Genomic DNA, 22,145 nt, shown 5'->3' with positions numbered 1-22,145 from the left:
TAGAAAGTTCAGAAATCAACAAAGCTTGCTAGTGGACAGTGCAATCAAACATATCAAATAACTTGTTAGAAACAGTTGTATTTTCAATCAAACAACAAAGTATGCTAGAAAGTCTAAACTATATAAAAGCTTGCCAGTAACATCATATTCAAACATAATCATATATCAAGCTTGCTAACCGACTCTGCAAACTTACTCCATAATGATAGAGTATGGTTGTAGTTCCGTCTACTGGGTCCATAAGCCATATCATCCAAGCGGATGAATTATTGCCTTTGTTGTTGGTGCTCTGTATGTCTAAAATGTAGTTTTGCATGATTAATTTTTTAACTTGTAAAACAAAATGACCTTTACCTTGTATATTTGTATTTAAAAAATAATAATTTTTAAATTTGATAAAAAAATTACTTGTAAATGATTTAATTACAAAAATTAATTTAAGTAATTTTTTTAGGGGTCAAACATTAGTATTCATCTAGGATTAATGTAGAAAAATTCGCAAATACCTTTATTTGTAGTTTAAAAAGAAAAAAAGAATGCCTGCCAAGTAAGTAATAATATTTATTAATAATTATAAATTTCTTGTTCACAAAGTACAGAAACTGCGTTTAGATATTAAACTTAAAACCACCGAACGAAGACATCAAGATTCCAAAACCCATAAAAACACAAACACAGAGATTCAGAAGATTTAGAGAACATGGGAGATCTGATCTCATGGTTGTTGTCTTTCTTCATCCTCATAGCAGTCTTAGCCCTTGTTCTTTACCAGGTTATTATTTCTTAGTTTGTTTAACATTTAACAATTATATGCTGATTGTGATAGGCCTTTTATATATAAATATATATATAAAAATATGTTAATTTTATAGAAATATTAATGCTAATGTAAAGTATATATATACAGATTAGTTATAGATAGTTTGGATGTTAAGTGATTATTATTATTATTGACACATTTAAGAATTTGATACAAATAATTAGGCTGCTACAAAGTGATTAAACTTAGATATAGCTTTACATTTACATTTAGTATCAAATTACTGTCGGTTATTAGCGATATTTGACCGATATTCTCGATATCAATGTTTTAAGTCTTAATTTTCAACTTTTAGCGCTTAATGTTAGTGTTTTGAGTCTTAGTCGGTTCCTACTTGCTACAAATGTTAGTGTTTTGCAAGTTGCAAAAGGATAATTTGTTAATAGTACAAAGAGTATATTGAATTGTTAGTGTTAAACTGCTATATTTTTATATATAAATTCTGCATGATATTAAATTACCGATATCCGATATTTTTCCGTGCTTAGTTTACTGCAAAAGCTTTTTACTTGATTTTCAGTTTTCGACTATTTTGGCCCTAAAAGACAAGAATTCAAGATCAAGATCAGATTTTTCAAACACTTCAAGTCAATTTCACTCTAATAATTATGATTTTTTGTTTATGCTTAAATTGTATTTAACTACACAGGTTTCACTGTAATTTTTTAAAATGTAATTTACAAGGTCATGGATCCTATAATTTCTCACTTTTTTTTATTTTTGCTAGTTGAAGTATGCTATTGCATCTGTATGAGATAATTAACAATTACAACTTTTATTGCAGTTGATGTGTTTTTTGGATTTAGAGACGGATTACATTAACCCGTACGAGTTAGCAACCAAGATAAACAGTATTACATTGCCAGAGTTTATCACTCAAGGAGTATTGTGCGTTTTGCATCTCGTCACAGGACATTGGATCATGTTTTTGTTGTGCTTGCCGTATTTATATTATAATGTGAACCTGTAAGTCCATTTTTTCCTCTTTACTAGATGCTGCATATTACGGTTATTACCTTTTTTAATCCTAATATAAGTTTCTGTTTTTATTTAGGTATATTAATAAACGCCATCTAGTGTACGCAACGGAAGTGTTCGGTGAACTGTCAAGAGCAAAGAAACAGCGGATATTTAAACTTGTTTATCTTGGCTTCCTTCTCTTTTTCTCAATATTTTGGTATGAACTATGAACATAAAACTCATTTGAAATCACTAATTTTTTATCACTTAAAATTCATATTGATAAGTTTCTTTGTATTATGTTTAGGATGATATGGAGTATCGTGGAGTTGGATTAAGTAACCGCCACTCCCGTTTGAGTATTCCAACTGTAAGTAGAAGTAATAATTGTTTTCCCGTTGTTTATCTTGAAATGCTGATGGGGTGTAAACTTTTCAGGTACGGTTTCGTCAAAGAAGGCTTCTAATTTGATCATATTTAGGTTGAACAAGATTGTGTACAGGTATCTGTATATTTAATTAAGATTATGTTATGGGCTGTACTTTGCTCTCTTTTATGGTGGATAGAAAGTGTTTATTTTATGATAATTTTAACTTTTTATGTCAACTTCTGTTATTATACATGTAATTTCCACATTGTTTCAAAACTTGCATCAAAATGATCAACAAAGAATCCATAATAAAGTTTTGATAATCTTTAAAGGAAAGACACAAAAGTCACCTAATTAAGTTGACATATTTCACCCTCAAGTATTTTTAGTTTTTTACAACAAATATAAAAACTAAATATTAAGAGCAGAAGCCACAACACAACAGTTCCTATCCCAAAATTACCAAAAGGCCCTTATAAAACGTCCTACAGACTACCAATAACACCGAAAAAGAGTCGCAGTTAATATCAAATTATCAATCCTCCCTCAACGACACATTCATATCCGCAGCAGACCTCCTCCAGTCATGCATACTTGCCATTGGGCTTCGGTTCTCATGCTGTGAGTTAGAGGCAGGGGTAGAATTGGTAATTCCTGTCCTGTGACTTTCTTGGCTTTGTTCATTCAAGTTCTGTTCATTCCGTTCCTCCGTATTTGTAGACACGGGTGCAGTATGGTCAGCCACAGGCGTCAAAAGTTTCATGGCGTTTTTTGGTTTTCTTGGTTTTGGTCCAACGGGACTTGCTTCAGGTAGAAAACTGGCCACAACAACCTGCAATTAATGGGTCAATAAAATTTGGCATAAAAAGATAACGGGTCAACCCAAGTACCCAAACCCATTTTGATGATAACCTGCCTTGACTAGTCTTCTTGTTTAACCTTAAAAGTCAAACTCACCTGAACAGGACCAGCTGCGGTGAGTATTCCTGCAAGCAGACCGCCAACTACACGGCCATCAGGGCTAGATAAAGCGATGCTCATGCCACCTTCTTTTGATGATATTCCTCCGACCTCGCCAGGTGTGAAAGATCCAGACAATGAAATAATTTCAAATCTTCCCTATAAAGATTAAATTGTTTAAAAAATAATACACATTTTATTTTGAGGTAGAATTTCATACTATGAACATGTGAAATATTCTATATATTCAGCCGAAACTTAAAATATCATATTATCATATATGTACTCAATTTAAATAAAATTTTAGTTTATGACCATTATGCACTATTATAACATGGTTTTAAATATTCTTTCTAATATAAATATAAAAGAATATGATGAGGTTAAAAGAGATTTTTTTTATGAAATGGTAAATCTTGTATATTACAAAAAATAATGTTAATTAGTGAATATGAAATTTTACAGTTAAAAATGGGTAAATATAAACTTTAAAGTTTTAGAAAATTAAGGGTAAAATGATCAATGTTAACAACTTAACATGTATTTAACGAAATGAGTAAATTTGATATTTTAACTAGTTTTGAAGGACGCATATGATATTTTATAAGTTTGGGTTGGGAATGCATGATATTTCACAGGTTTATATGATGTGTATATACAAAATTCTCCGTTTCTTCGACGGATTAATCTGTAGAAAAAGAAGATTAAACTGCATACCTCATAAGTTACAGTGCCTCCAGATGAATTAGCCTGTCGCAAAGTCACATGCGAAATAATACCAAGTGCAGACAGAACGCATATAGCCCTGGGCCCGTATTTTGAAAATGATATGATTTTAGATGTTACATCCTGTGAAAGCAAGTGGGCCATTTCATATTTTCATATCAATTACCTTGCATGCAAGGCTTTGACTAAATGCTAAATACTTTTCAATAATTAGAAAGCAAGAGAATTTTATTGATTGATCCCATTCAAGTATAAAGATTCTTTTAACGGGACCGATGAATGCGTAAGCAGTTCAGTTCATAAGTTTCTTCGAAAAGAAAATTGTTGCAATGTGACAGGTAAAACCGTAAAACATACCTCTCCTGGATTAACAGTGACCATGTGAGGAATAAAACTTCCACCAGAAGTAATTTGGTCCCCTGCTATGAATACACAAATGATATAAATGAACATTTGCTAAGTTTGTAGGATAATATCATCTGAACAGAAAATGGTGCATTGACAGTTTCTACATTCTACATAAACTGCATTGAAATTAGATCCGAAACAAGAAAACTTGGTCCACAAAATTTGACATATTTTATCATCCAAAAGAGATTTATATAGAAGCTTAAACAAGTAGTCAAACATCCATATAGAGTCAAACATTACAAGTCATGAAATATTGACTGAAGTGAGAATTAAGATTTTTTATGACTCTTTTAAGAGATGAACCAACTGTGGAAAAGAGTATGAAATTCTATATCAAGAAAAGAGATGGGACAATGTAATAAAATGGCACTAGTTGTTAAAAATCTATAATGCACTAGGATCATGAAACAATAGAAAATTGTTTAGTGATTCTCATAGTACAAAATCATGATCACAAAGATGGAATGCAACCTTTTACATTTAAAAATATAGTTCAATAAAGCTTTCTACAAGAATATATCAAGATAGTAAAATATTATGCAGATCAATATTAACTGAGCAAATAAAATGCAAATTAATTTACCTAAGCTCATGTTTGATCTCTCAGAAGAATTCATCTTCTTCCTTTTCTTCTTCTCAGCCTGAAACTCACCACCACTTCTTGCGGGCCCACCAAGCTTAATGTCAGAATAACCCACAGAGGGCGGTGAAGAAGCGGAGAGTGGCATTGGTGACAATGTCCGGCCACCTGACCCTCCGCTGACAGCCACACCATCCGAGCCATACTTCCGGGGCCTACCCCTCTTTTTCTTTGCCAAAGAAGATGGCAAGTTGATTGTCTCCATGGTAAACCCCTGCGGTCCCATAGTTTGGGCGGGGCTATTAGTGTTCAGAACCAATTGATAGCTTGATTGAGCCTCAGGTGCTTTTGTTTCTGCTGCTGGCACTATCATTTCTTTTGATTCCATGATGATTACCAATTTCTACACAACACAAAAGAAACTAAAATTTTACAACTTGATCAAACTGCACACGCGAAGTCAAATCTAAACGATGAAAACACATTTTAAAGTTAAGATAATCATATTGAAGAATTTAATGAAATCTAGGGTGTAAACGAGCTCAGCCCAGCCTCAACTAGGCTCGTTTCAAGCTCTTTTTCTAAAGCTCGAGCTCGGCTAGTGAGTTGTTAATTCAAGCTTGAGCTTAGCGCGTATATTATTTATATAAATTTCAATTATTCTGAGAAAAACCTTAAACAAGCCTAAGCTTAGCTCGAGGTCGTGAGTAGTACCTTAAACGAGTTAAAGCTCAGCTGTGCGATGTGAAATTAGTATATAAAAGTTTAACATAGTTAAAACTTAAAACTACACAAAGCTCGCTAAACGATCTTCCCATACAAGACTGAAAGAGCTAAAACTTAAAACTACACAAAGCTCGTTAAACGATCTTCCCATACAAGACTGAAAGAGCTAAAACTTAAAACTACACAAAGCTCGCTAAACGATCTTCCCATACAAGACTGAAAGAGCTAAAACTTAAAACTACACAAAGCTCGTTAAACGATCTTCCCATACAAGACTGAAAGAGCTAAAACTTAAAACTACACAAAGCTCGTTAAACGATCTTCTCATACAAGACTGAAAGAGCTAAAACTTAAAACTACACAAAGCTCGCTAAACGATCTTCCCATACAAGACTGAAAGAGCTAAAACTTAAAACCACACAAAGCTCGTTAAACGATCTTCCCATACAAGACTGAAAGAGCTAAAACTTAAAACGACACAAAGCTCGTTAAACGATCTTCCCATACAAGACTGAAAGAGCTAAAACTTAAAACTACACAAAGCTCGTTAAACGATCTTCCCATACAAGACTGAAAGAGCTAAAACTTAAAACTACACAAAGCTCGTTAAACGATCTTCCCATACAAGACTGAAAGAGCTAAAACTTAAAACTTCACAAAGCTCGTTAAACGATCTTCCTATACAAGACTGAAAGAGCTAAAACTTAAAACTACACAAAGCTCGTTAAACGATCTTCCCATACAAGACTGAAAGAGCTAAAACTTAAAACTACACAAAGCTCGTTAAACGATCTTCCCATACAAGACTGAAAGAGCTAAAACTTAAAACTACACAAAGCTCGCTAAACGATCTTCCCATACAAGACTGAAAGAGCTAAAACTTAAAACTACACAAAGCTCGTTAAACGATCTTCCTATACAAGACTGAAAGAGCTAAAACTTAAAACTACACAAAGCTCGTTAAACGATCTTCCCATACAAGACTGAAAGAGCTAAAACTTAAAACTACACAAAGCTCGTTAAACGATCTTCTCATACAAGACTGAAAGAGCTAAAACTTAAAACTACACAAAGCTCGCTAAACGATCTTCCCATACAAGACTGAAAGAGCTAAAACTTAAAACCACACAAAGCTCGTTAAACGATCTTCCCATACAAGACTGAAAGAGCTAAAACTTAAAACTACACAAAGCTCGTTAAACGATCTTCCCATACAAGACTGAAAGAGCTAAAACTTAAAACTACACAAAGCTCGTTAAACGATCTTCCCATACAAGACTGAAAGAGCTAAAACTTAAAACTACACAAAGCTCGTTAAACGATCTTCCCATACAAGACTGAAAGAGCTAAAACTTAAAACTTCACAAAGCTCGTTAAACGATCTTCCTATACAAGACTGAAAGAGCTAAAACTTAAAACTACACAAAGCTCGTTAAACGATCTTCCCATACAAGACTGAAAGAGCTAAAACTTAAAACTACACAAAGCTCGTTAAACGATCTTCCCATACAAGACTGAAAGAGCTAAAACTTAAAACTACACAAAGCTCGCTAAACGATCTTCCCATACAAGACTGAAAGAGCTAAAACTTAAAACTACACAAAGCTCGTTAAACGATCTTCCCATACAAGACTGAAAGAGCTAAAACTTAAAACTACACAAAGCTCGTTAAACGATCTTCCCATACAAGACTGAAAGAGCTAAAACTTAAAACTTCACAAAGCTCGTTAAACAATCTTCCTATACAAGACTCGATAACTAAACGAGTTTTTTTTATTCTCAAGCTCAATAAGGCTCGGCTCAGCTCGTTTTGAGCTTTTTATCGATCCGATCTCAAGCAGCTCGTGAGCAGCTCAGCTCATTTCCGCCAAATCATCAACAAACTCTATCGCAAAATACACAAAACACTTGTACTTACATAAATCCGATCGCAAAATCAAACCAAACAAAAACGGATTCGATTCTCATCGGTCAAGCAGAATAAGTATATAAAGCAGAATAAGTATATTTCACAACATCAAATCCTAACAACTTGTAGTTTACATAACAACGCATTCAACAACGAAATTCAGCATATAAAAAAATAAAAATTCGAAATCACACACAAATTACTCAGCATTACATTCAAATACATACATCAAATCATAAACATGCAAAACGAAGTTAACAAATCACGTACCGAAGCTTAATAATCTTAACTAAGCATAATCGCGTAATAATAATAATAATAATAATCGAGTATTGAAACAAGTGTACCTTCTTGTTGTTGTTCCGATGAACTGAAGTGATGAAAACACACACAGTGAAATACACACTCAACTGTGTGAAAACTGAAATCTTCAAAAACACATGCACCTTTTGCTTCTTTCTTTCTTTCTTTCTTTCTCTGTAATCAATCAATCAACAATAAATTATAATATTATGACATAAGTTATTAATTAATAATAAATAAAATAGGTAGTAAATGTAATTCAAATTTTTTTAAAAAAATAATAACTCATAAATGAGCGGTTGAGTGCTAATACCAATAAAGTAAAATTTGATTAACTTCAAATATTTAAGTCCGGGTGGATGGATGGATGGATGGATGGATGACTTGAATAAAGTTGTTACATATATATTAATTTTTCTGTCATTTCCTTATTTATTTCTTGTAGTTTTTTTATTCGTCGATTTTTTTGTGTGTTACGTCCCCGTACTTTTAGAGGAGTTCTCTCTGACTAACACACTTTAGTTCGGGGTATTATTATTTTTGTTAATTTATAATTTGAATTTGATTTTTATATATCCTTAAATATGAAATTTATCTATGATAAAGTTTATGTTAAATGTTGATAAAAGAATAGCCATTGCATTACAATGATGTATGTAAATATGATGTGAAAATTGCATGCTAAAAGTTATGAATATGCAAAGTAAAATTAAATATAAAAATGTTAAATAAAGAGTATATTGGTAATAGTTATGGTGTAAATCGAGTGATTCTCTGTTAAATAAAAGTGGTTGAATAATTTTTTGGTCTTGATTTTGTTAGGTGGGATTAATAAATAATTTGTTTTTTTTGTTTTGATTTTTCATTAATTAACTTTTAGTTTTTATATAAGACCATGATCATTTTATATTAACTTTAACAAACTGAAAGTCTGAAAGCATTAACACCTAATCAATTCTATTAGTTTATTATATTTTTTTGTAATTAATTTTTTTTGTTATAACTAGTTAGAAAGTTATAAACCATTTAATTTGCTTTCAATTATTTTTACTTTTTACTCGGTTTTTAATAAGTTTTTCATTTCAAATGTTATTAATAATAGTTGGAAAATAATGTAATATATATTAATTATATGTCGCTACAATTGTTCTTTAAATGAATAGTCTGACAAGATAAAAAGTAGTTAAATAATAAATAAAAAATAATTTTGTCTGTGTGTAAAAGTGAGAATTCAAACTCGTATTTGACCGGACTTTTGTCTTATAAGAGTAAAGGTTCCGTAAATAACACCCAATCAATTTCTCAATTTATTACACTATTTTTTTTATTCATTTATCAATTTGTGCATTTCATATTTGAAATACGAATTTTACACCGTATATGCACATTTTTTTAGTTAGTGTGAGGCTATTATATTCGAAATTCGTCTAAGTTTAAGAACGACTCGTTTAAATTAACAAAACCCGAGTTTGTCTTATTTCGAGCAATTCAAGGTTGAAACTTTTCAAGTTTGCTTTCTGATTTTTATTATTTGTTTAATTTATTTATTATATGCATATGCTTGTAATAGTGTATGCATATTTATACGTATGTATACTATTTAATTATTTATACTGTAATTATATAGAAATAGTATTTTTATATGTAATCAGATAACCTTTTAAATTAAATTATAACCATTTTGGTTGTATATATAATAACTTCTAATAATTTCTTTTGATCTAATCGAAACCGGCCAAAACCAAGCAAAACTCAAACCGAAACCGATCAAAACTCGAACCGAACCGATCGCAACTTGGTCGAGAAACAGGTTTCAATCCGAACCGAACCCGATAATAAACCGGTTTTGACTTAAACATTCTAAACAATTTACCATGACTGAACCCACTGCAACTATAATTGGTCATACCTTTTAACGACCATGATCCAACAACTCTTTCTATTTTATATTTTTATTCATTCTATAGCATAGGCCAAGCCTGACAAGATGCGAAGACAAAGCCCAACGAGATGCATTGACCAAGCCCAACTACGTATCCAAAAATGCTATGAGCCCGTATATGACGTAGCAACAATACAATTCATGAAACAATAACAAAACGCAATTAATATGTAATCGTTTATGTTTCTTTGTTAGTTAGAGTCATTGTTGTATGTTTGTCCTTTAGTGTTCATTAGTATTTGTTAGTGTTCGTTTGTCCATTAGTGTTTGTGTGTTCGTTTGTCCACTATGGTCCGTTAGTGTTCGTTTGTCCATTAGCGTCCGTTTACAATATTAACGAACGAACACGAACAAACTCAACTCCTTAATGGACGGATACATACACAAATTTTCCTTCGGTAGAGTGTTCGTGAACCGTCCGTTTGTCCGGCAAAAGCTTAAAGGGCGGACATGAACAAGGTCTCGTCCGGTTTGGTTCGGTCCATTTACAACCCTAATTATACATATCATATGTTTGGTATTTAATTAGAAACATGCTTATGTCTCAACAAATGTTGATCTAGATATGTCGTGGCAAAACTGCTTACAAAACTAAAGATGCAACTTCGTTTATGATAAAATTATTTTGAAATATTAAAGAAAGAAGGGGGGGGGGGGGGGGGGAATAAGATAACACAATGTGTGAGAAAGAATGAGAAAACAAAAAAAGAAAACGCTAAAATAACCAATGAGTCATACGGGAAAGAGAATGACTCCATCCCCTCTTACACACAACCTTGTGTAACATTTAAATTAACACGCGGGGTATAAGAGTAATTCTATTTCTATACATTTATGCTATTTCATCAACTTTTTATTTTTTATATTTTTGTAATTTTGATATGACAAAATATCATGAGAAAGAAAATCGATGAAAGATTGTGTTGCATCTTTGCTTGTGACCAAATTTACACTTTTCGACATAAAATTTAAATTCCTTATGTCCTCTTTTTATTTTATGTATAACATATATATCCATTCCTAATTATCACATTTACAAACAAAATGCACCCAAAACACTATTTTGTGGATATGTTCCGGAATAGACAACTACTGTAAGTTGATGCATAATTTATTAGTTGTTATACATAGCAAATAAATATCACTCTATCAATCTTAATATATTATTACTTACTTTATTTTGTATTGTTACATCAATGCATAAGATTTGATAGAACATCCCATCTACTCACAAGTCACAAGTACGTAGGTATTTTGTAAAGTAAATAGGTTAGAACATCCCCTCACAAGTCATAAGCTAGTACATTCATAGCTATATAAAACTAACATACATAATTAGATATTACCATCTTTAATTCTCATACATATAACACCTTTTTATAACGAATATTTAGGTTTTAAGGTTTAGGGTTTACTGTCGAATGCCCTGTGAATAGGTAACAAGTTCCCGGGCTAACATCTCAACATCAACTTCTTCAAACAATTGTTCATGACCAAATGAGGCACTAGAAAAACAAGATGTCTCAACCGAAGTTTGACCAAAGTCTAAAGAAGTGAGGCTAGAACCACCTGCGACTGACTTGGATGATGACAACATAAGAAGGTTGTTTGTCGTCGGTGATGCACTCAATGCACGTCGGTCTTTCAAGATTGATAGACGTGCTCGAACACATGCTAGTTGAGTTTGCAAACTATCAACCTGCATGTATATATATTCAAACATAACATATGTATGAGCTAATTAACAACATATAAAAAATGGTTTTAATGTGTGTAAGGTTAGATTGAAATAAAGTGGCGTGTTGTGTGCGTTAAATACTTAAATAGAAAAAAAACAATGTGAAACCGAGAAACAGACCGAACAAAAACCGACAGTTTGGTTTTTATGTTTTCACAAAATTGAACTTTTTGTTTGATTCGGTTTTGCTTGTAACTAAAGCAACAAAAAAAACGCACCAAACTTATAGATTTTTATTTTAAATTTTAAAAAATTTGTAATAGTCTAATATATAGTTTAACCACATTATTTGAGCCCAATTGCATAATTGTTACTTAATTGCAATTTAACAAAAAATAAATAGGCATAAATTATTATTTTGCCAACTTTTATTTCCCAAATTAATTAAAAGCCCAAATGGAAAAATAAAAAAAAAACAAAACTCAATCAAACCCAAACCAAATAAAAATCAAAAACCGAAACCAAACGATTTTAAAAACTCAAAATCGATATTTTTGGTTGTTGGTTCCATTATAGGCTTATAGGTTATAGCCATAGCCAAGCTCATAGGTTTTCATTTTTTTTTAAAAAATTTTAAGTAATTAAGTTGTAATAGTTGGCCAAAAAGTGTAATGCTTAATTAATTATTAATTAATTAACAAAAGCCTTTAGACCCAAAATTATTATTTTGGCCACCTTTTTTTTTCACCCAAAATTTTACCAAAGCACAAATAGTAAAACCGAAAAAGTGAGACCGAACACAAACAAAAAACCAAAACCAAACCGACCCATGCACACCTGTTGTTGGAGGTTGAAAACTTGAGCCACACAACCATATACAGGGTCTCTAATCCTAGAGAGAGCCTCATAACATAAAGAGAGAACAGCGAATATGCGGTTGTGTGCCGGTGTCTTAAGTAGGAGCTTGGCCACGTTCTTGGCTCCGAACACCCGGTGGACGGCCTCAAAGTCCGCCGTACCACGCTCGTCCGGTTCGAAGTATGGTGCAAACGCACACCCTTTTACACATTTTCTTCTTAAGAACTTACATGCTCCACAAGGCCCACCACCATGACCATGCATCTTGTGTTTATGTGTGGTAGTTATTATTGGTGGTGAATTGGTTTTTATAGGTAAAACTTTTGAGGGTAAACATGTAAGATATACAACCTTGTTTTTTTAACTTTTATTGAACGGTAATGAATTTTTTATATAGACTACTGGCAAAATATACTATATCAAGATACACTCGTCTTTTAATTTTGAAAAAACCCTCACCTAAGGGTTAAGGCCGACGCTCGCATAAAGACACGACAATGCGGATAAATCCCGACCAAATAGTGAAAGTCACATACTTTCCTAGTTTCTCATCATCACCCTATTCTTTTAACTTATTTTAGATTATAATAATTAACAATTGGTGGTGTAAAAATGTTATTAGCTAAATAATGTTTTGTAAAAAGCAAATGAAAAAAAGCTGCTTGAAAGTACATTTATTAAAGTGAGAATGTATACCGTAAACCATATTGGAAAGACGGTTTGATAATTTATCCTAATTTAAATGTATTATTATTATTATTATTATTATTATTATTATTATTATTATATATGACGTCGCCCGGGTCAATGCTCTGTCCTGCCTTCCGGGTCGGTCCTACATGTGGCCCGATACACTTTTCGGGTCGATGTCCGGTCTGGGTCTGAAAACATTGTTTAAAACGCTCTTAAGATAATGGAGTTAACGAGTAATTAACCGAGAAAAAGAGGGTAAAATTACCCTATGTTCTTCAATTCTTTGTGAGTAAGATAAAGACGTGAATGAAGTGTTGGGTGTGAATTTTTTTTTTCCAAAACTAAACAAAATTCAAAGAAAAATGTGTTTTTAGTTTAAGCATAAAGTTAGAAATGATTGCTTACTTTACAGTAGTAATGTCGCATTATAGAAATAATCACAAATTCTAAACATTTATTCAAACAACCATGAGGTAAATCAACAGCGACTCCATCGATAAAAAAAAAAGTCACACATCATTCGCATACTAGTTGTTGCATCGAATAGGCCATATATCATTTATTGGTTCTCTTCCTTGAAATGAAGCAAAAAATTTATGCGTCAGCATCTGCTATAAAAATCCGAGTCACAACAAAATGCAAAGTTATATAAATGTTTGTGGTGATTATTAATATGTTTGAAGCATATAATATGGTTAACGACTTGTCATTTTTTTTATTGTAAACGTTAAGAAAATACATCATATTTTATATTTTATGATATTAATCTTCTATTAAATTACTATTTATAAGTTTATGGTACACAAAGTTTCCATATCAAGCGAAGTAGGATGAAAATATTTGATGAATATAAAACAATTTGAATTTATTTAAATTTGTTTGAAGAACTGTGATGTACAGAACAATAATAATTTAGCAACGACTCCAAAGTCCAAACCGCCGCAGGATGCAGCTTATGTTCCCTACGTGAGACACCACCACGTGCGAAGAATGCATTCATGTTCTCTTTGCCTTTTTTTTTTTTTTTAAGAATTGAATGTATCATAATAATAAGGCTGAGGGGTGTGGGGGCTCTAACGGGGGCGCGAGTGGGGGCTCCAGCCAATAATATTGTAACGTGTAGCAGAGAGAGAAACTGGATAAGGGGGGTGTTGGAGCCCCCACTGGAGCCCCTGGCCCTGGTGTGGAGGGGCTCCAGCGGATTTTTTTTTATTTTTTTATAAATATATTCAAAAAACGTATTATTAAAAAAACTCATAAATTATTAAAAAAAACACACATTTTTTTTAAAATTCAAATTACAAAAAAAAACATACTAAAAATTAAACAAACAATAATACTTAATAATAACACTAATCTAATACAAGATCATCGGGTCGCCTCGCCCACAAATGTTCAACCAACTCATGTCGAAGATCCCCGTGTATCTCACGGCTCTTGATATTTGCTATGTTATGAAGTATTTGTTGATCACTGATTGTGGACGGTTGTGGCGGAATGTCACCTTGGTAGTTTTGGCAGATAGCTTTGCCCTCGTCTTCTAACGTCATGTTGTGTAGGATCAGACACGTGTAGACGACGTCCGTTATCCTCTCCCGAGTCCAATAACGTATCGGGTTCGCCAGAACATAATATTGTTTTTTTATAGCTCCAAAAGCTCTTTCAATATCTTTTCTAGCAGACTCTTGCTTCTTCGTAAAATACTTCCGTTTGTCGGCGATTGGATCTGTAAAAGCTTGAACTAACAAAGCCCATTCGTTGTAAATACCACCGACCAGATAGTACCCGTATTTGAAGAGTTCTCCATTTGCAACAAAAGATTGAGGTGGTTCAACCCCGTCGATAAGGTCGTTGATCAAATTTGACTGATCGATAACATTAAGGTCGTTATTTGACCCAGCAACACCAAAAAAAGCATGCCAAAACCAAAGATCATGTGACACCGCCGCCTCAAGTATAAGGGTCGGCCCTTCATGATCACCACGGTGGAACTGACCTCGCCAGGCCGTTGGACACATAGCCCATCCAACATGCGTACAATCGATGCTACCTAGCATCCCAGGAAAACCATGTTTTTCTGCGTGCACCTCATATATGCGTTGGATGTCATACATTGTAGGTCCACGCAGATATCTCCGAGCGTAAGTCGATATGACTCCTACGTATAATATATATTACAAAATGTAATAAATATTTAATATAAAGTAAAATTAATGTTTTTTACCTTGGCAGAAAAAATGAAGGGATTCACGTGCAACCCTTTTCGACATCTGTAAATACTCATCCAAAGCGTCAGACGAGATGCCGTACGCTAATTGACGGATAGCAGCCGTGCATTTTTGAAGAGGGGTAAAACCGGGGAGACCCCTAGCATCCTCCCTTTGTTGAAAAAAGGGATACCGGTTGAGGGCTAAAATAATGCCTAAACAAAGTATCGTTAGCACCCGATCGATCACGATCACGAGGTGGTGCTCTAACTGTGACACCCGGTAAATTTCTCAATCCTATAAACTAAGTAATCAACCTAATAATTAGGTGATTGTAAATATCGAGCGCGCCATGTTAGTCAGCGCGTGCATTTGTTATGTGCGCCCTGCGCGAGCGCGCCATGTTAGTCAGCGCGTGCATTTGTTATGTGCGCCCTGCGCGAGCGCGCCATGTTAAGAACCAGCGTGAGCATATGTTATATGCGCCATGCGCGAATGTTTTGGCTTTATGTTTTCATGTACCTTAACGTTATGATGTCTAATGGGTTGACCGTCACGCATGATGCTAAGGCGGGTGCACCCTAAATCGTTTATGCGCGTGCGGAAGGGAACTAACCTCCCCGCATGGCGGGAACATTGAGAGCTAGTTTGTCTGAAGCTCCAAGATGGAATTGACTTCAACATAACTGATCACTATGTTGAAATACCAAGACCACCTGGAGAATCTACAAATGAAACTCAATGTCCCTGACTGCGAGAAGGTCACGCACCTACCCGCAGCAAAGAAATGTCCTTCACGCAGAAAGCTATGCGCACAAAGTAATACGCGCAGAACACTTAGTCTATTCTCCAGTTGTAAGGAGATTACTCCCGCCCAAAAAGAAACGGTAGCGTGTTTCAGAGATTTTCCACTTTTTACTGTACACTGACAAAGTACCTGAAAAAGCACACTGTAACATGAAAAGTCAACTGTCAGCCACCCTACTCCCACCAACCACAGACCTGCATGTCCTGACCAAATCAAAATCAAAATCTTTTATCCACTACTCCACTTTTAAATAAATAATAATAATTTCCATACTTTATCATCATTACCCCTAGATATGAAAAGATTACAATCCCCTAGAGCAAGGGATTGTGTTCCCTTGAGTTTGCCTATAAATATGTAACCTAAATTATCATCACCAAAACACACTTCAAACTTCTCTCTTAAGAACTGCAACTTGCACTAATCATCTCCCAAGCATCCGTTGTTTTCGTTTCCGATCCTGTTACCAGGTAAGCCTAGAATATAACCTTGAGATCTGCTTTCCAACCCTTATATTCTCCTAATTCTTGATCTTAATATATATACTTGTTATTTAATCATATTCTAGACCTTCGATTCCGAGGCCAACACCAAGAAAACCCGAATCTCGATTAAACCCTTAACAAGAACCACAGGTGAGTCTCACAGCCCCTATTCTCGCTGTTTTCACTGTTTTTAAACTGTTTTCCGGGCGAGGGACACGTACTTAAATAATGTTTTATCATGGTATACTTACAAGCTATACAAGCGATTATGTGTTTAAATTATATTTCATGATGAGCAATGCGAACGGTTATCTAAGGTTTTCGATGTGTGTGCGCTAGAACTCGAGTAAGTGATCACTTTACCATTGGAACTCTAAGGGTAGGGACTGCTGGTTTGATCCACCCACTCGTAGGGGTCGCACCTCTTTGCATGGACGAGTGCCTAGTATGGTCATGGGGCAGTACTATGGGTTTGAGCCCGCTCGTAGGGGTCGCGCCTCTTTGCATGGACGAGCGCCTTGTTTTCCGGCACAACGTCCGCGCGTAACTCGCGGGACGGAATTATTGATTAGCTCGTAGTGGCAGCGCCACTTTGCATAGACGAGCACAGTTCCCAGAAATGTTCGCGCGTAACCCGCGGAACGATTTTATCAGAATATGTTGATAGAACCATGTTTTACCAAGCATGTGTTTTAATGATGCTATCAGAATTATGTTTCAGAATGATTTGTATCAAGATTATGATGCAATACGATTTATCAAGTTACTAAAACTTGTGAACTCACTCAGTTTATACTGATTCAAATGTTTTTACGTGTCTTTCAGGAGATATTTAGGTAGCGCATGGAGTCACACTTAGAGCACCTCACGCTGAACATCTAAAACTAGCTTTTTGGAAGATTTTAGTTCTATCCCTTCGATGCGCGTGGTTGTTCCCGCCGCGCAAGGGGATATGGCATGGAAATCTTCAACAGTTTTTATACTTGGATGTTTTTATGTAATTTTTAAACAATGTAATGTATTTGTATCAAACATTTCATGCGCAATGAAAATCTTTGAATGTTTGCAATGGCCCGTGCTTAATTATCAATCCCCACTCGCGCGCGCCCGGCTGTTTCCGCCGCTCAGGGCCGGGTGTGACAGATTGGTATCAGAGCGCTGGTTATAGCGAACTAGGAAAAGAAGTTTTAACCTAGACTATAACCGTTGGGGGAAATCGCATGAAATATTTTTCAAAGAAAATATTTTCAAAAGAAACTATACACACACTTAGGAACACGGGTCACACGGTGTCTAGTAAATAATGATAACATTATGTGCTCAGAATACGTGCGCTAAGATTGATATGTTTTCACTCTTTTAAAGCGAGAATGCCTCCAACTAAAGCCAAGGGAATTACCATGACACCCGAAGAACTCGCGGAAATAATCGCGCAAGCAATCGCAACACATGAGGCCAGCAAGGCCGAATCAAGTCAGGGTCGTCAGAATGAGACCCCAGAACCCGAATCAGGAGCCTTGGACAAAGGATGCTCCTACAAGACATTCATGGCCTGTAAGCCTTGGCCATTCAAGGGAATCGAAGGGGCCATTGGGCTCTACAACTGGATTGACAAGATGGAGACAGTTCTCTCCATTAGCGGATGTAGTGAGAACCAGAAGGTCCTTTACGCGACCTGCATGTTCCAAGAAGCAGCTTCGTCTTGGTGGAAGCTTCAAGTGAAAACCTTGGGGCGAGAAGTTGCTCTTCACAAGACCTGGGAGGAACTGAAGGAAATGTTGATGAGAAAGTTCTGCTCTCGCGCAGAAATTTAGAACCTACAACAGGAATTCTGGAACCACACCATGGTAGGAACGGATATCGACGCCTACAACAACCGGTTCAACGAGCTTTGCCAGTTGGTGCCAGACATGGCAAACACGGAGGAAAAGAAGATCGAGAGGTATATCTTTGGGCTACCTCCTGTTGTTAGGGTTCCGCTCAACGCCGCAGCGCCTCCAACCTTTGATGAGGCGGTAGCGCGGGCCATCACCCTTACAAGGGATACGGTCCGTGCGGGTATGTTAACTACGCGCGGAATCGAGCAGCGAACCTCTGATCCCAAGAGGAAGTGGAACTCTCACCACCGAGGGTCCGACTCCAAGCAGCCACCGTTCAAGAAGCAGGAGAGCTTGAGGGCTTACGCGATCCAAGCCGCGGAGCCATCAAGGAGAGGATACAGCGGGCCTCGCCCATGGTGCAACAAATGCAAGTATCACCACGAGGGTGAATGCGCAAGAATCGAATGTGCCAAATGTGGCAGACCAGGGCACAAGACGATGAATTGCCGTGTCAGAGAAGCTGGAGCGAGCGACAACTGCTACGCATGCGGGAAGCCAGGGCATTTTAGTCGGGATTGCCCGCAAAAGGGAAACCAAGCTCGCGGAAGAGCTTTTGTGATCGGCGCAGGCGAAGCTAAAGAAGAGCCGAATGTGGTAACCGATACGTTTTTGCTTAACGGACATTTTGCATCTGTCTTATTTGATACTGGCGCTGACCTAAGTTTTATATCCGTTGAGTTTAAAGACTCCCTAGGCCTAGCAACCAGTAGGCTAGACACACCTTATACTATAGAACTAGCCAATGGTAGGCAGTTATGCGCAAACGAAAGAACTGAACAATGTGTAATAGTCATGGGAGGTCACGGGTTCAATATTAACTTGTTGCCAATAGACTTGGGAAGTTTTGACATTGTGATAGGTATGGATTGGTTAGTCGAGAACCACGCGGAAATTATTTGCCATGAGAAACAGGTTCGGGTCCCACTGTTGAACGAAGAAACCTTGGTGATTCAAGGGGAAAGAAGGGGAGTTGCGACGAAACTAATTTCGTGCCTAAAGGCGCGCAAGTGCCTAAGGAAAGGGTGCTACGCCTTCCTGGCGCATGTCGTGGAGAAGAAAGGAGATGAGCGAAGAATTGAAGACTTACCAGTAGTGCGCGAATTTCCAGGAGTTTTTCCTGAAGATTTGCCCGGATTACCGCCGCCGCGACAAGTCGAGTTTCGTATTGATTTGGTCCCAGGAGCTGCGCCAGTAGCTCGAGCGCCTTATCGACTAGCTCCATCTGAGATGCAAGAGCTATCCAATCAGTTACAGGAACTATTGGATAAGGGTTTCATACGCCCAAGCTTTTCACCTTGGGGAGCTCCAATACTGTTTGTTAAAAAGAAGGATGGTTCGTTCCGGATGTGTATTGACTATAGGGAGCTGAACAAGCTGACAGTCAAGAATCGGTACCCCTTACCGAGGATTGACGACTTATTTGACCAGTTGCAAGGATCCAGTTATTATTCGAAGATAGATCTACGGTCCGGATACCACCAACTTAGGGTCCATGAGGAAGATGTGTCGAAAACAGCCTTCCGAACTAGATACGGCCATTATGAGTTCTTAGTGATGCCTTTCGGGCTAACTAATGCGCCGGCTGTATTCATGGATCTGATGAACCGCATGTGCAAACCATACTTGGACAAGTTTGTGATTGTATTTATAGATGATATTCTGATTTATTCTCGGACCAAGGCCGAGCATCAGCAACACCTGAGATTGATTTTGGAATTGTTGAGGAAAGAAAAGTTGTATGCGAAGTTTTCCAAGTGCGAGTTTTGGCTTAGAGAAGTTCACTTTCTCGGTCACGTTGTAAACAAGAAAGGAATACACGTTGATCCTTCCAAAGTCAAGGCCATCGAAAACTGGGAAGCGCCAAAAACCCCAACTGAGGTGAGGCAATTCCTAGGACTAGCTGGCTACTATCGACGCTTCATTGAGAACTTCTCCAAGATAGCTCTACCTCTGACCGCGCTAACTCAGAAAGACAAGAAGTTTGTTTGGGGCGAAAATCAGGAAGCAGCGTTTCAAATGTTGAAACAGAAGTTATGTAGTGCGCCAATTTTGTCTCTGCCCGAGGGGACGGACGACATCGTCGTTTACTGTGACGCTTCACATCAGGGACTCGGATGTGTCCTTATGCAGCGAGACAAAGTCATAGCGTATGCCTCGCGCCAACTCAAGACCAATGAGAAGAACTACGCAACGCATGATCTGGAACTTGGAGCGGTTGTCTTCGCGCTAAAGATTTGGCGCCATTACCTCTATGGTACAAAGTGTGTAATCTTTACGGATCACAAGAGCCTTCAACATATATTTGATCAAAAGGATTTAAACATGAGGCAACGAAGATGGGTTGAATTGTTGAACGATTATGATTGTGAAATAAAGTATCACCCTGGAAAGGCGAATGTGGTAGCAGACGCGCTAAGTAGGAAGGAGCGAACAATCCAGACATTGGAAGATATGCTGCGCGCGTGCGCAATCGATTTCGGTGGTAGCTGGGATACTCATCTCCCATTGGTTGAATTTTCTTACAACAGCTATCACACAAGTATCAAGGCTGCGCCGTTCGAAGCTTTGTACGGGCGCAAGTGTAGATCCCCACTGTGCTGGGCTGAGGTGGGTGACAAGCAAATGACTGGTCCAGAATTGATCCAAGAAACAACAGACAAGATTTTTCAGATAAGGGATCGCCTTAAGACAGCGCGCGATAGACAGAAGAGCTACGCAGATGTGCGAAGGAAACCACTGGAATTTCGAGTAGGGGATAAAGTACTTTTGAAAGTCTCTCCATGGAAAGGAGTCCCCCGTTTCGGCAAGCGAGGAAAGTTGAATCCGCGCTACATTGGACCATTTGAGATCCTGGAAAGGATCGGTCCGGTTGCTTATAAACTCCGTTTACCCGCCGAACTCAGTGGAGTTCATGATACGTTTCATGTGTCCAACCTCAAAAAGTGTTTATCTGATGAAACGTTGATTTTACCGTTGGAAGAGATTCACATCGACAAACAACTGCACTTCGTAGAAGAGCCTATAGCCGTAACCGATTGGAAAGAACAAAAGTTGCGCAAAAGTCGAATCAAGTTAGTAAAGGTTCAATGGAACTCAAAGCGTGGGCCTGAATTCACTTGGGAAAGAGAAGATCAAATGCGCCAGAAATACCCACACCTCTTTCAGAACATGGCTTCTGCCAGCAGCGTCTCCTAAATTTCGGGACGAAATTCGCTTAACAGGGGGAGAATGTGACACCCGGTAAATTTCTCAATCCTATAAACTAAGTAATCAACCTAATAATTAGGTGATTGTAAATATCGAGCGCGCCATGTTAGTCAGCGCGTGCATTTGTTATGTGCGCCCTGCGCGAGCGCGCCATGTTAGTCAGCGCGTGCATTTGTTATGTGCGCCCTGCGCGAGCGCGCCATGTTAAGAACCAGCGTGAGCATATGTTATATGCGCCATGCGCGAATGTTTTGGCTTTATGTTTTCATGTACCTTAACGTTATGATGTCTAATGGGTTGACCGTCACGCATGATGCTAAGGCGGGTGCACCCTAAATCGTTTATGCGCGTGCGGAAGGGAACTAACCTCCCCGCATGGCGGGAACATTGAGAGCTAGTTTGTCTGAAGCTCCAAGATGGAATTGACTTCAACATAACTGATCACTATGTTGAAATACCAAGACCACCTGGAGAATCTACAAATGAAACTCAATGTCCCTGACTGCGAGAAGGTCACGCACCTACCCGCAGCAAAGAAATGTCCTTCACGCAGAAAGCTATGCGCACAAAGTAATACGCGCAGAACACTTAGTCTATTCTCCAGTTGTAAGGAGATTACTCC

The 22,145-nt window shown here is 36.9% G+C and overlaps 2 protein-coding genes and 1 pseudogene across 4 annotated transcripts; 1 reads left to right on the top strand and 2 right to left on the bottom strand.

Moving 5' to 3' along the window:
• The first annotated feature begins 700 nt into the window (after positions 1-700).
• Positions 701-2,497, top strand: LOC143580629 (protein cornichon homolog 4-like). Of its 2 annotated transcripts, XM_077063600.1 has the most exons (5): positions 701-772; positions 1,605-1,786; positions 1,875-1,997; positions 2,088-2,150; positions 2,219-2,497. In XM_077063600.1, exons 1-4 carry the CDS (start codon positions 701-703, stop codon positions 2,116-2,118), a joined length of 408 nt encoding a protein of 135 aa, XP_076919715.1. In that variant the 3' UTR covers positions 2,119-2,150; positions 2,219-2,497. The 2 variants fall into 2 exon arrangements, with proteins under 2 accessions (XP_076919715.1, XP_076919714.1); XM_077063599.1 differs by having other exon boundaries at positions 2,088-2,497.
• Positions 2,497-5,275, bottom strand: LOC143580628 (AT-hook motif nuclear-localized protein 1-like). 2 transcript variants are annotated; one of them, XM_077063597.1, is made up of 5 exons: positions 4,831-5,275; positions 4,194-4,258; positions 3,828-3,959; positions 3,108-3,269; positions 2,497-2,982 (listed from the first exon to the last, which is right to left on the bottom strand). In XM_077063597.1, the coding sequence occupies exons 1-5, from the start codon at positions 5,213-5,215 to the stop codon at positions 2,686-2,688; spliced, it is 1,041 nt and encodes a 346-aa protein (XP_076919712.1). In that variant the 5' UTR covers positions 5,216-5,275; the 3' UTR covers positions 2,497-2,685. The 2 variants fall into 2 exon arrangements, with proteins under 2 accessions (XP_076919712.1, XP_076919713.1); XM_077063598.1 differs by having other exon boundaries at positions 4,194-4,255.
• Positions 5,276-11,118: 5,843 nt separating this feature from the next.
• LOC143580620 (LOB domain-containing protein 19 pseudogene) lies at positions 11,119-12,507 on the bottom strand (annotated as a pseudogene).
• Positions 12,508-22,145: the final 9,638 nt, after the last annotated feature.

Source organism: Bidens hawaiensis, unplaced genomic scaffold (assembly GCF_021521415.1).
Source record: "Bidens hawaiensis isolate Kalapana, Puna unplaced genomic scaffold, B.hawaiensis_p1.1 tig00030534_1, whole genome shotgun sequence".
Classification (NCBI taxonomy): domain Eukaryota; kingdom Viridiplantae; phylum Streptophyta; class Magnoliopsida; order Asterales; family Asteraceae; genus Bidens; species Bidens hawaiensis.
This window is presented reverse-complemented; position numbering and strand designations above follow the sequence as displayed.